Below are 14,090 nucleotides of genomic sequence, written 5' to 3'. Positions count from 1 at the left end.
TGGTAAAGGTTACTATAACATAAATGACTTTCTTAATGATATCACAGATTGGGAATGGAGTGATCGCCCTCAGGCTATTAAATAATAAGTTTAATTGTACAATATTACTTTGTAAACATATTTATTCGATGAAAAAAAAAAGAGCCCGCTGAGTTTGTTGCGCCAATTCTTCTCAGGTCTGAGGCATTCATTTTGGAATGGGTGGTAGTTTTTTGACTTTCAATAAGTGATGTCACACCCTATTTTGAATAAAAATATTTGAATTTGAATTCGAATTACGTCATAAAAATAAATTTATTTTCTAACCAACTCCAAAAAGGAGGAGGTTATCAGTTCGATCGGTATTTTTTTATGTATGTATACCGATTACTCTGAGATTTATGATCCGACTTAGGTAACTTTAGTTCGATGGAGAATAGATGCCATTTGGTCCCATAAAAATATTACATAGTTTGGCCCGGCAGTTTTCATTTTATGAATATTTATTTCGAAAAATTTTGTTTACCTAGATGATATAATTGATTTTTATGTACGACTTTTTTAGGAGTTTTCATTCAGGTTGATTATATATTATAATTATTAACTGACATTAAAATAAAAAAAAAAAAAAACTAAATAACGGACTTTAAAGCTATCAATATGTAGCACATATAAATAATAGCATTTTATTAATATTAAAGGTAAAGGTGTGTTAAATTAAATTTTTAGTTATTTGATACTTTACAGTTTTTGAAGTCGGTTTTTTTAAACGTAGTTTTTTATATTTGTAACAGAACTTATGCCCAGACTAGGTATATTAAATATCAGTCTTTGTTTAATTAAATTTGTTTACAATACGAACTGATTCATTATTCGTAAGGTTGTGTCATACATAATCTTAATAATCTTAATATATATAAATTACGTGACACGTTGTTTGTCCGCGATGGACTCCTAAACTAATGAACAGATTTTAATGGGGCTTACTCCATGGAGTGCAGTTTAGTCCAACTTGAGAGAAAGGATAGTTTTATTTCGATTTGGGATCCACAATTATTTTTATTTCCAATATTTGTTTTGTATGGACATATTTTCTGTGAGAGAATTTATTGACGCAAGCTTTGACAGTTCTGCTGTGAAAGAATTTCATTATAACAACAAGGAGCATATGTTACTAAATAATTCTTGATGTTATGAAAAATTATTGACAAATTCATAAAAAACAGTATTCTATTTATTATGTACAGAACAACGTCTGTCGGTTCAGCTAGTTTTATATAAATTATTTTCCTTTCGTAAGCTATCGTAATATTAAATTCACTTCAGAAAAACATTATAAATTGTACGCGTAAATCTTTTTTTGAGACTTTTTGTTCAGACGAAGGGGTGCGGCGGGGCGACCATGCTTTACTGTCTATACATTTATACATATAAATAAAATTTGAGTGACTGTATGTAATATTAAAATAACGGTTTTTTACTACATGTATATGAATATATATACGATACTTAACACCAAAATATTTTCTTTTTTAGAATTTTTGTCTGTCTGTCTCTCTGTCTGTTTGTTCCGGCTAATCTCTGAAATGGCTGGACCGATTTTGATGGAAATTTTATTGGCAGGTAGCTGATGTAATAAGGAGTAACTTAGGCTCCGTTTATTTTTGAAAAAAATCTTTTATTTTAGAAATATAAAGTAATGTAACAATGTCTAAGAAACGGTCATACTCTAATAATATATTAAGTATTAGGCAAAATAACGTTTGCCGGGTCAGCTAGTATTAACTATAACATTTTGTCAGCACAAATGTTACTGAATAATTCCGATGAAATATTTTCATTTATTTGATTATTAATAGTCATTAGCAGTAGTTTTGCTGCAATTGGTTTTCCACAAATTTTCTCTATCAATTAACTAAAACACATTTTTGTTATAATTTTTATCTCGTCCCAAAATAATACGTTTGCTTTTCGCTTATCACTTGGATTTAAGAGAATGGTGCGAATATATCGTCATGCTCGCTTATGCCACTGCTTGTGGCGGCGACGTGGGGCAGGTCGTTCCCTTCCACTAAGTATGGTTGATCCATGCGTCATGCTCGTGTACGGGTGCTGCTTGTGGTGGCTGGATGATCCTCACACCGGGAAATCTGATTTATATTTTATTATTTCTTTTATTTTATCCATATTTTTTTTTAAATTAAAGTCACTATATATTTTTTTATATAATAGCTAATAAAATGCTCGCATAATGCCTTTATTTTATTTATGGTATGTGTGGAATGATGCATCTACTGTTTTGTACTTTAAGTATGTACTCAATAACTATAACTATGTTTTTACTTATTAATCTACATTTTTTTGACTTACTCGTGTAAAGAATTTAGTAATTGACGTTTGTGTATTTTGTTGCATCACTTTGCATATATTGTAATTGAATGATTTGAAAATTAAGAATCTGTAATATCATTCGGTTTTGAAAAGAGCAACCTTAGAGTTTCTTGCTCGTTCTTCTCTAAGGAAATCTGCCTTACGAACGAGTTGTAAGAAAAAAAATGACATATTACTAGTGTAATGCAGTTTACCTACGAAATAAAAATATTTTTGTTTGTTTGTGTATCTAAATTTATATATAAACAGTAGAGACTTGAAATTTTGGAGGAATATTTCTTTCATCGAGTAGAGGTCAGTAAGAACGGATTTTTCAAAGTTCCACTCACAAGAGTTCTTTTTATTATGAACAGAACAATGCATATGGGGTCCGCTAGTAAATATACATAATATATCGGTTACTTTAGCATTGAATCAAGTCTACAGTCACACTTTGTCAATAATTAAATAGATATCAAGTTGGTACAGGCGGTAATTTTAAATGATACACCGAAACTTACTTACAATGCTGGATAATTACAACGAAGACTATTGAACATTTAAAGGCATCATTAAATTAGCCAGAATTTTGAGCCAACTTCAGTATCGGTCCATGTTTTTGGAAATCTGATTTATGTTTTAGTTAATACTATATAATGCTGGCATGCGCTCTCCAATTCATAGGATGGCCTCATCTTTCATCAAAACTTCCTTGACATTGACATACTAGAAACAAGAGTGGGTACCTTCAAGAAACTGATATTTAACAAGTTGCATAAAATAATTACGTAATCTTTGACCAATATTGTTATATATGTGGATAAGTTTTAATATGTATATTTGTATGATTCTATGTATGTGTATATGTATGTATTTAAAAACCTTTGTGATAAGGTGATTTTAGTGAATTTGTTTTTCCAACAAATAAGTAATCTGTGGATAACGTAGTTCATTATACATATATGCTGTGCTGCCCCGGGGCGTAAAAAGAATAGGGTAGTCCCAGGTCTAAGGGTGTTGTAAGAGGCGACTACGGGCTTTTTGAAAGTGGGAGAGTCACGCTGCCGTCTTATGACGTCAGCACAATCGGGCCAGACTCGTCCGGGTTACTTACCACACTCGCACAGAATACCGGCGTGAAGTAGCGGCCTAGTGCCGCTTTGTTTCGCATAGGTTAGTGTCGAGGACCGGAGACCATCCCTTCCCCCCTGACCCTCCCCATCACACCCCAACAAAAATATGAGAGCGGTCCTTAAAAAGATATTACCCCAGGAGGGTACCATCTCTGCCAGAGTCGGAGAATCCCTCCCCGAGCATTCTCGCTCGGGCTGCCCCTCGTATTCTGGGGAGGGCACAGTACCGCGCATATCTATGGACAAACAGGGCAGCAACACCACGGCACCCCGCTCCACGCTTAATGTGGACTTCTCTAATATCAGGGGAATTCACTCCAATTTAAACGCCGTCCACCATCACCTTGAGACGGCGCAGCCGGCCTTGTGTTTCCTTACGGAGACGCAGATATCTCGACCTAGCGATACGTCATATTTAACGTACCCCGGGTACAAAATTGAGCATAATTTCATGCCTCATGCCGGGGTATGTGTGTACGGTATGGAGGATATCTGCTGTCGCCGTCTCGGCAATTTTGAGGGTAGGGACCTGTCTACTCTCTGGCTCCGCGTAGATTTAAAGGACCGCGTCCGCATCTATGCGTGTGTCTACAGGTCCCATAGTGGTAACGCAGAAACGGATCACCTCATGGGCTGCGCTCAAGCGGCATTTGATGACGTGCTTGCAAAGATAAAAGATTTCAACGGGCACAATGCCGAATGGCTTGGATCACGCACTACAGACTACGCAGGGCGATCTGTGCATAATTTTGCATTGGCGTATGGTCTGTCCCAATTGGTTGACTCGCCAACGCGGCTCCCGGATGTGGATAGCCACATGCCGTCCTTATCAGATCTTCTGCTGACTACACATCCCGATGGTTACCAGGTCTCTGTCGACGCCCCTTTCGGAACGTCCGACCATTGCCTGGTCAGGTGTGTAGTGCCTATCCGACGCCAACGTCGCAGACCACCAGCGACCCGCCGTGTTTGGCACTACAAGTCAGCAGATTGGGATAGGATGCGTTACTTTTTTGCATTCTACCCTTGCGGCAGGGTTTGTTTCCCTTCGGATGATCCTAGTGCCTGCGCCGTTGCAGTAGCCGATGTGATACTGCAGGGCATGGATATTTTTATACCAAGCTCTGTAGTACCGATCGGTGGCAGATCACAGCCCTGGTTCGATGCGTCAGTTAAAGCAGCATCTGACTACAAAAAACAGGCGTATCGAACTTGGGTTGCGGCGCTGGCCTCAAAGAATCCGAACTGCAAAGTTCTGAAGAGGAAATATAACCGTGCCTCCAGATTTTTTAAGCGGCAAATCGCCCGTGCGAAATCGAAGCACGTCGTCAAAATTGGCGAGCAGCTTTCCAGTTACCCGACCGGAACACGCAAGTTCTGGTCGTTGTCGAAAGCTGCTCTTGGTATCTTCAACCAGCCGTCCATGCCGCCGTTGCACATGAGGAATGACACCCTGGCTCATACGGAAAAAGAGAAAGCCGATCTCATGTGCACTCTTTTTGCCTCCAACTCGACTCTTGACGACAACCGAAAAACACCGCCGACCATCCCGCGGCGTCAGAGCAGAAAACTGTTAGGCGAGCTCTGTTTTCGTTGGTCGTCAGGAAGTCGAGCGGGCCGGATGGCATTTCTCCAATCGTGCTTAGAACGTGTGCCCCTGAGTTGACGCCGGTGCTAACGCGTTTATTCCGGCACTCTTATTCAAAAGGCGTAGTCCCTGATTCATGGAAGTCAGCCCTTGTCCATCCGATCCCAAAAAAAAGGGACAGTTCGGATCCGGCAAACTACAGGCCTATTGCTATTACCTCCCTACTCTCCAAAATCATGGAGAGCATAATTAACCGCCAGCTCTTGGTATACCTTGAGGGTCACCAACGACCAACGATCAACGACCGGCAGTACGGCTTTCCCCATGGTCGGTCGACTGGTCGATCTTCTGGTATACCTAACACATAGATGGGCGGTGGCTATTGAAAGCAAGGGGGAAGGCCTGGCAGTAAGCCTGGATATAGCGAAGGCCTTTGATCGTGTATGGCACAAGGCGCTCCTCGCAAAACTTCCATCATTTGGGCTTCCCGAGAGCTTATGCAAGTGGACCTCCAGCTTCCTCACTGGGCAAAGCATACAGGTTGTTGTCGACGGTTATTGCTCGAATCCCAAGCCCGTGAACGCTGGAGTGCCCCAAAGCTGTGTGCTATATCCCACGCTGTTTCTTCTGCATATCAATGATATGTTGGACACCGCCAACATACATTGCTATGCAGACGACAGCACTGGTGATGCCGTATACACGGGCCATGCAGGTCTCTCTCGGGAAAACGTCGATCAGTGCCGGGAGAAACTTGTGTCTTCTATCGAGTCCTCTCTCGAGAAGTTCGCGGAATGGGGTAAGTTGAACCTTGTCCAATTTAACCACCAGAAGACTCAAGTTTGCGCGTTTACCACTAAAAAAACCCCATTTGCCGTTTCACCGCTCTTCGAGAACACTTCCCTTAAAGCCTCGCCGAGTATCGGAATACTGGGTCTCGAAATCTCGAGCGATTGCCAATTCCGTGGCCATCTTGAGGGCAAAGACAAATTGCCTTCGAAGAAACTGGGCGTCATAAATAGAGCACGGCAATACTTCAAGCCGGCCCACATTCTAGCGCTCTACAAAGCGCAGGTCCGGCCTCATATGGAGTATTGCTGTCATCTCTGGTCTGGCGCACCCCAGTATCAGCTCGATCCATTTGACCGCGTGCAACGCATAGCAGCTCGAATTGTCGGGGACCTAGCGCTCTGTGAACGGCTGGATCACTTGGCGTTGCGTAGAGACGTCGCTTCATTGTGTGTCTTCTACCGCATTTATCACGGGGAGTGTTCCGAAGAGCTGTTCAACCTGATTCCTTTCGCACGATACGCCACAAGTTACGATATCATCCCCACCATCTGGATGTGTGGCGGTCCTCCACAGTGCGGTTTTCAAGGAGCTTTCTTCCTCGTACTACGAAGCTGTGGAATGAGCTTCCTTGTGCGGTGTTTCCGGGACGATACGACATGGGTACCTTCAAGAAAAGCTCGTACATCTTCCTTAGAGGCCGGCAACGCTCTTGTGATTCCTCTGGTGTTGCAGGAGAGTGTAGGCGGCGGTGATCACTTAACACCAGGTGACCCGTACGCTCGTTTGTTCTCCTATTCCATAAAAAAAATCTTAATTATAATAATTATAATTATTAAGTAAGATGTCATGTATAAATGTTTGTTGTTCCCAATAAGATAAAATAAAAAAATAATATAAGCGATGATTCATTCAGATATTCGTGTATATCACAACTTTATAGAAGCTCTTAAAAATAAGGGTAATATTTACCTTCCTTGAAATTATGTCTTTAAATTAATTAGATAAAAATTTATTTGGATAGTTTTTATTTTGGTGTCATTAATTAATAGGGCTTCTTATTTTTTCTGTCCTCCAGGAATGATACAAAATACGATCCTCTTTAAAGTTTTTTATTTCATCTTGCTTATTATGATTAGCATGCATAAAGAGGTCTAGAATTTGCCTCATTATAAAAACTTACTAGAAAGCCGTGCGTACAAGATTCCAATACTAACAATAAATACAACATTTGCAAGAAGATTTGGCCCATTGAAACATACATACATATGTATAGGACAAGGTTAATTTAAAATGTTCAATTAAAATTTGCTCGGTCCAACGGGTCAAATTTAAAATACAGAGATGGTTACACACACTCACTTAGGCTAGGGTTACTATGGATGCGAGTTCTGACGAAAATTTGTTCTGACGAGTTCTGACGGATTCGTCAGAAGAAACAAACGCCTGGTATGCAATGACAGTGTTTACACTGGCAACGACGAATGCGTCACAACATACACGACGTCGTCAGAACCACTCGAGCGTTCAAACGAGTTTGATTTTTTCGCACGACCTGCGTTTGCGAATTTCGAGTGATTTGGTTTCCACCATGGATAACGTCCGTAACGATCTCGTGTACGAGAACAGTTGTTTATGGGTTATGAGAGACAAAAATTACCACAACAGAGATATTTCTCGGCAAAAGTGGGAGAAAGTTGCTACAGAACAAACACTCTACATTTGGAATTCTCCTTTGTCGTCTCTTCTAGACAATAACCCGTTGACATGCTCTGTCTTTCCACCATTTAACAATAATAATTTAAATAATGGACTTTCAAGAAAATCAAATTCATCAAATTCGTCCAACTTCGCTGGACGGCAGAAACGAACTGACTATATAAGAGTAACAGAATATAGAATAACAGAAAACGCGCACAGTGTAAACGCCTTGTTCTGACGAGGATTCGGACGTACTCGTCAGAACAAATTTTCGTCAGAACTCGCATCCATAGTAACCCTAGCCTTATGCAGACATGGAACCTATTCTTAAAGTGATAGCATTCATACATGTTAATACTTTGTAACATGATTAATCAGATACTCACACTCACTCACACCCACACACACACACACACACACAATCACCCACGCACACACATACAGAATGCACTTTTTGACCATAGAATCTAAATTGGTTGCCGACAGGACAGGCTACGCCTAGTGTAGGGACCAAATATGATGAATATTATGTGATAAAGTGTCTGTATATAATAAATAAATTTTAAGTCACCTGGAACAGATTTTTTTCTTGGATGAAATGTCCTATCCTATGTCCTTTTTTGAACTACAGATAAGGTAAATACAAAAGAAAACGTCGGTAGAATAGTCAAGAGGTAAAAGCGTTAAACCATAAACTGTTGCATTTTTAAATTCATATTTTTTCGACATAATTTTACTTCTGAATCTAATTTTATATTATTTTATCAACTCGGACTGAAGAGAGCTCACACTCTCCTATACTATAGTCCCTTTGAATATTATTTAAATGTATACAAAGTTCTTAAGGCTATAATTGCAACTGATTAATACGATAATTGTATAGTAATTGTATTGATTCAAATTCAAATATTTTTATTCAAAATAAGATTTAAAATCACTTATTGAACGTCAAAATCTACCACCCATTCAAAAGAGACTGCCTCAGACCTGGGAAGAATGGGCGCAAGAAACTCAGCGGGCTTTTTTTTTTTAATATAAAATATGGATTACAATGTAATATCGTACAATAAACATTTATAATTAAAGAGCCTGAGGGTGTTCGCTTCATTCCCAGTCCGTGGTGTCATTAAGAAAATCGTTTATGCTATTATAACCTTTCCCACACAAACGTTTTTTAACAATTCTTTTAAATTTCGAAACACATTTGTTTTGTACATTTTCTGGGATCATATAGTAGAAGCATATACATCGCCCAACAAAAGACTTACTAACTCGACCCAACCGAGTAGTAGGCACAACAAGTTTATGTTTGTTCCTCGTGTCAACATTATGAATGTCACAGTTTCTAGAAAATTCCTCAATGTGCTTATGAACATACAAAACATTATCAAAAATGTATTGAGAAGCAACAGTCAAAATGTTTATTTCTTTAAATTTTTCTCTTAATGATTCTTTAGGACCTAGGTTATAAATCGCGCGAATAGCCCTCTTCTGCAGCACAAATATAGTGTTAATATCGGCCGCACTGCCCCATAACAATATACCATAGGACATAATACTATGAAAATAACTAAAGTATACTAATCTCGCCGTATCTATGTCAGTTAACCGTCTAATTTTCTTAACCGCATATGCTGCAGAACTAAGCTTATTCGCCAATCCTTCAATATGGGGGCCCCACTGCAATTTGAAATCAAGAGTAATGCCAAGAAATATAGCAAATTCCACTGGTTTTACCACCTCTCTATTTAATAAAATATTCGCATCTACATTTTTGACATTTGGCGCGGTGAATTTAATATATTTGGTTTTATGATTATTTAACAATAAGTTATTGGCGCTAAGCCAGTACACGATGTCAGATAGAGCATTGTTTACTTCGTCATACAAAACTTGGCTTCGTTTCACTTTGAATATAAGTGAAGTGTCATCCGCAATAAATACCACCTTGTGTTTTTTTTCTACAAGGTTAGGTAGATTATTTATATAAATTAGGAAGAGGAAGGGTCCAAGAATAGACCCTTGTGGTACCCCCATACCGAGAGGAGTCCCAAGAGAACTCCTGCCATTCATCTCGACCCTCTGAATCCTATTATTTAAATATGAGATCAGAAGATCGAGTGCAGATCCTCTTATACCATAGTGGCATAGCTTCCTGACCAGCGTTGAATGTTGAACACAATCAAAAGCCTTAGATAATTCACAGAAGATACCAAGTGCATTCTGTGATTCCTCCCAGGCCTCAAAAATATTCCTGACGGGTTCAACACCTGCATCCGTAGTCGAGCGTCCCCTAGTAAAGCCAAATTGTTTTATATGAAGTAACTAACTATAAGTGTTAAAGTGAGTAAGCATTTGGCTTAAAATATTTTTTTCAAAAATTTTACTAGTGGTCGGCAACACCGAAACAGGGCGATAATTATTCGGGTCAGAAGTGAGTCCCGATTTAAATATTGGTGTAATTTTACTATACTTCAGAAGGTCAGGAAACACGCCATGTTCAATACAGCTATTAAAAACTAGTGCTAGATATGGTGCTATGACGTCAATAACAGAACTTATTATTTTTACAGATGTGCCCCATATATCAGCAGTTTTTTTCATTTCTAAGGATCTGAAAGTTTTAATTATTTCTGCTGGGCTAACAACACTGAATTTGAAGAACAATAAATAAACTGATAATTGCTCAATTAATATTTATTTATTGAAAAGGCCAACAGCATAAATATTACAAATGAGTCTTAAAAGTTAGTGTACATATAATAGCCAATTACAGGTCTTTCTATATAAATAAAAAATCAACTAATGAATTATCAACTTAAATTCCTTGAACTTATAAATAAAAAAATAACTTATGAATTTCAACTTAATTTACTTCAACATAATAATATGTATAGTTTAAACATTATAAGAACATTAATATGAATGCGAATTTAATATTTATATATCTATCTATTTAATATAAGTATCTTTTATTTATATTTGTTCTTTTTAATAAATTTAGGTAATTTTACATATTTCTCAAATAAATTGAGTAGAAAGCTGTAGAGTCCACACCAATCAAATTCCCACTTGATTTATTATTGAAGACTTTGATTGATGAAAATCAGTATTATAAAAGCAGCCAAGTGCGAGTCGGACTCATCCATGAACATAATATAAAAGTTATATAAAAAGGAAAATGATATTAAATTATTTAAATGCAAAAGCCATAAAATCTCTGCTCAAAATCATACAGTGCAAATGAGCTCTCATCATTTATTCTTACTAGATCTCGTTCTAATATCTTATTTTACTTAATACTAATTTTTGATGGAAGTTTGCATGTACATCATATATTTTTGTTAGTATTATCATTCTCTCAGTTTTCAAAATACGGGGGGGAGCACATTTTACCACTTTGGAAGTGTCTCTCGCGCAAACAATTCAGTTTAGAAAAAAAATATATTAGAAACCTCAATATCATTTTTGAAGACCTATCCACACGTTTGGGTTTGATGAAATAAAATTTTTGAGTTTCAGTTGTAAGTATGGGTCAAAGTCCCCAAAATTTATTGTTTTTTTTTCTATTTTTGTGTGAAAATCTTAATGCGGTCCAAAGAATACGTCTACTTAACAAGTTTCAACAGTATAGTTCTTAAAGTTTTGTAAAAAAAGTGGCTGTGAAATACGGACGGACAGACAGACAGAGATGTCGAATCTATAAGGGCTTCGTTTTCTGCCACTTGGCTACGGAACCCTAAAATATAGCCCATTAGTTGCTATGTTCGTTTGCTTATTTCCGATTAATATATAAATCCAGCAAATTGAGTCACAGCTACTTAGATATCATCCGAGAAGGCTTATTGGTACGAATTCTTTCCAGTTCCACCTCTGAGCGTCCACATACTTGGCTCGAACCAGCCGCTATCAGCGCGGAGGAGATACGACCTGCTCTGTCAGAGTTCTGGCTCGCGACCCCCGGCATCCATCACCTGGTGGAAGAATGGACATAGAATAAATAACGCAAAGGAAACGGTGAGTCGCTTGTCACTTTAAAATGAACAGTCATATATTTCTCTTGAACTATTATTATTATTTATCTCTAACCGCATTTTTCACGGGGAGTGTTCCGAAGAGCCGTTTAACCTGATTCCTGCCGCCGAATTCCACCTTCGCACGACACGCCACAAGTTAGGATATCATCCCCACCATTTGGATGTGTGGCGGTCCTCCACAGTAAGGTTTTCAAGGAGCTTTCTTCCACGTGTTTCCGAGATGATATAACATGGGTACCTTCAAAAAAAGTGAGTACACTTTCCTTAAAGGCCGGCAACGCTCCTGGTATTCCTCTGATGGTGCAAGAGAATGTGGGCGGCGATTCCTTAACACCAAGTGACCAGTACGCTCGTTGAAATTAATAAAATATAAATGATGAAAATACTGTTCCCATGCAGTCTGTTAAAGGACGTTTAAAAATATACGTGGATCCTGAGAACCTGATTTGATATTTACCAAGACAAAGGGGTTAATATATTTTAAATTAGTTATTCTAGAACAAATCTGAAACAGAACGTTGTGATAGATTAATTAATAAAACTTCTATTAATCAATATGTTATGTTTTTAAAGTGATAACCCTCACTTCTAGGATTAATGCACAAATAAAATTTGAAAAACAAAATTTTATGAACGATGCGGGATGCGGGTTCCGTGCCGGTGCTCTAACCAACTGAGAACGGTTAGCTCAATTGGTTAGACCACCGGTACGGAACGCCGGAGGTCGTGGGTTCGAATCCCGCATTGTTCATAAAATTTTGTTTTTAAAATTTTATTTGTGTATATCTATTAATATTAATTTAGTTATATTTTATCGATTTGCCTATCCAAGCTGTTCATTTACTTATTGTTATGAAATTAATTGCAAATTCTGGATAATAATTGATATGAATACACTCCAACTAACTCACATTCACAAAAAAATAAACCTTTTCATTGCATGTTTTGGGAGCCATAAATATTCTCAATCAACCTATGTTATTAGTTATACCATTGAAATTGTTTTTGCAAGGTTCCATGGAATCGTAACACTCAAATCCGCATTTATTGCTCTTACAAAACTACTTAAGAAATGCAAATCATATAGAAATGAGCATCTTATTAAAAAAATTTACCTGATTTTCAAGAAAATTAATATATTCATCAAGATTTTTCAGTCCTGCTTTATCTTGGACAAAGCTTCAATTCTATTATCCCCGCATCTATAAAATTTACGTTAATTTAAATGCATAGCAATGTTTATGATTTTAAAACGTCTGGAGGTACGCTGAGTACTTTATTTTGTGCTGAGCTGTCACCCTCGGCTTTCGGGTTAAGTCTACGAGCGTGTCGTGAGTCAGAGCACAACAACTTTTTTACCCAAACCTCCACGGAAAGTAAATTTTTTACCCGATTTTTCTGGAGGAAGGTAGCAGTTTTCCGCCTCTTAATTTCTAAATTATTGCTATTGCATGCGTGCGTCAACAAAAGGGGTAAAAGGCCATCTCAAACCACGTGCTTGCCAACTGTGAGTTTTGTACGCGGTTTGAAATGGCCTGTAACTTTCCTCGCCAGTTGCGGATTATACTATGATATGCTACAGTTATATAATACACAATTAAAATTATATTAGTATATTAACAATGACGTTCTATATCCATATAAAGTCATATCATTCGCAGTCGGATAGAGGAAAGGCAAAAAGACAATTTAAGCACACATTCCCCCTAAGTCGTGTGCCAACTGACACTGTCCGCATCAAATCGAAACTGAAAAATTGTTTTACATTGCTGCTTATTGACCAAGTATATTTAATACAACTGGAGTAAATGCAGCAATGTATAGATAATAGATCAGTCGAAGCTTATTACGGTGTGATTTGTGGCATTTTCGATTTTTCGGCTTTGTTTTTAAACGATGTGATTTGTATATATGTATAGAACGTAATTTTTTATATATAACTTTATGATTATGACGAAAACTTAACGATTCTTTCATGGGAAACTCTGTGCCTTTCTATAACAAACTCCCATCAAAAGTGACGGAGCTATCAATTCGCCATTTCAAATCTTATATTAAAAAACAATTAATTAAGAAAGCCTAGAATATAATTAGAAGCATAGAATAGATGATTTTATAAATTCCAAGATAGCTTGGCCAGATGTCGCTCCATCTCGCAATGACAGCTTGACAATACCTTAGGTTCTTGTAAACCGGTGTAGAGCTTTGTCTAGTTTTTGTATAATAATATAGTGCAATAGTTTAATTATGGATACAACTTTGTATTTTGTATATTAGAATAATTTATTTTGTGACGGTTCAATGTGATCATCGAGATTTTATTGAATAAAGATATTCTATTCTGATTATGGATAAAAACATAGTATTTCGTATTATGAACCTCGCTTTAAAGAAGATTTCACTTCCATCGCGTCTAATCATATATTGTTTTTATATCAATTACTAGATTACTGGTTGCTCTTTTACTCATTAAATCATTGAGAATATTAGCAA

The 14,090-nt window shown here is 37.4% G+C and overlaps 1 protein-coding gene across 1 annotated transcript in view; it reads left to right on the top strand.

The window, feature by feature from the left end:
- LOC126965899 (hemicentin-1) overlaps positions 1–14,090 on the top strand; it is a 561,675-nt gene that overhangs the window by 513,517 nt on the left and 34,068 nt on the right. Inside the window, exon 7 of the mRNA XM_050809669.1 lies at positions 11,426–11,577. Coding sequence (XP_050665626.1) covers positions 11,426–11,577 — 152 coding nt within the window. The remainder of the gene's footprint in view (positions 1–11,425; positions 11,578–14,090) is intronic.

This window comes from Leptidea sinapis, chromosome 9 (genome assembly GCF_905404315.1).
Source record: "Leptidea sinapis chromosome 9, ilLepSina1.1, whole genome shotgun sequence".
NCBI lineage: Eukaryota > Metazoa > Arthropoda > Insecta > Lepidoptera > Pieridae > Leptidea > Leptidea sinapis.
This window is presented reverse-complemented; position numbering and strand designations above follow the sequence as displayed.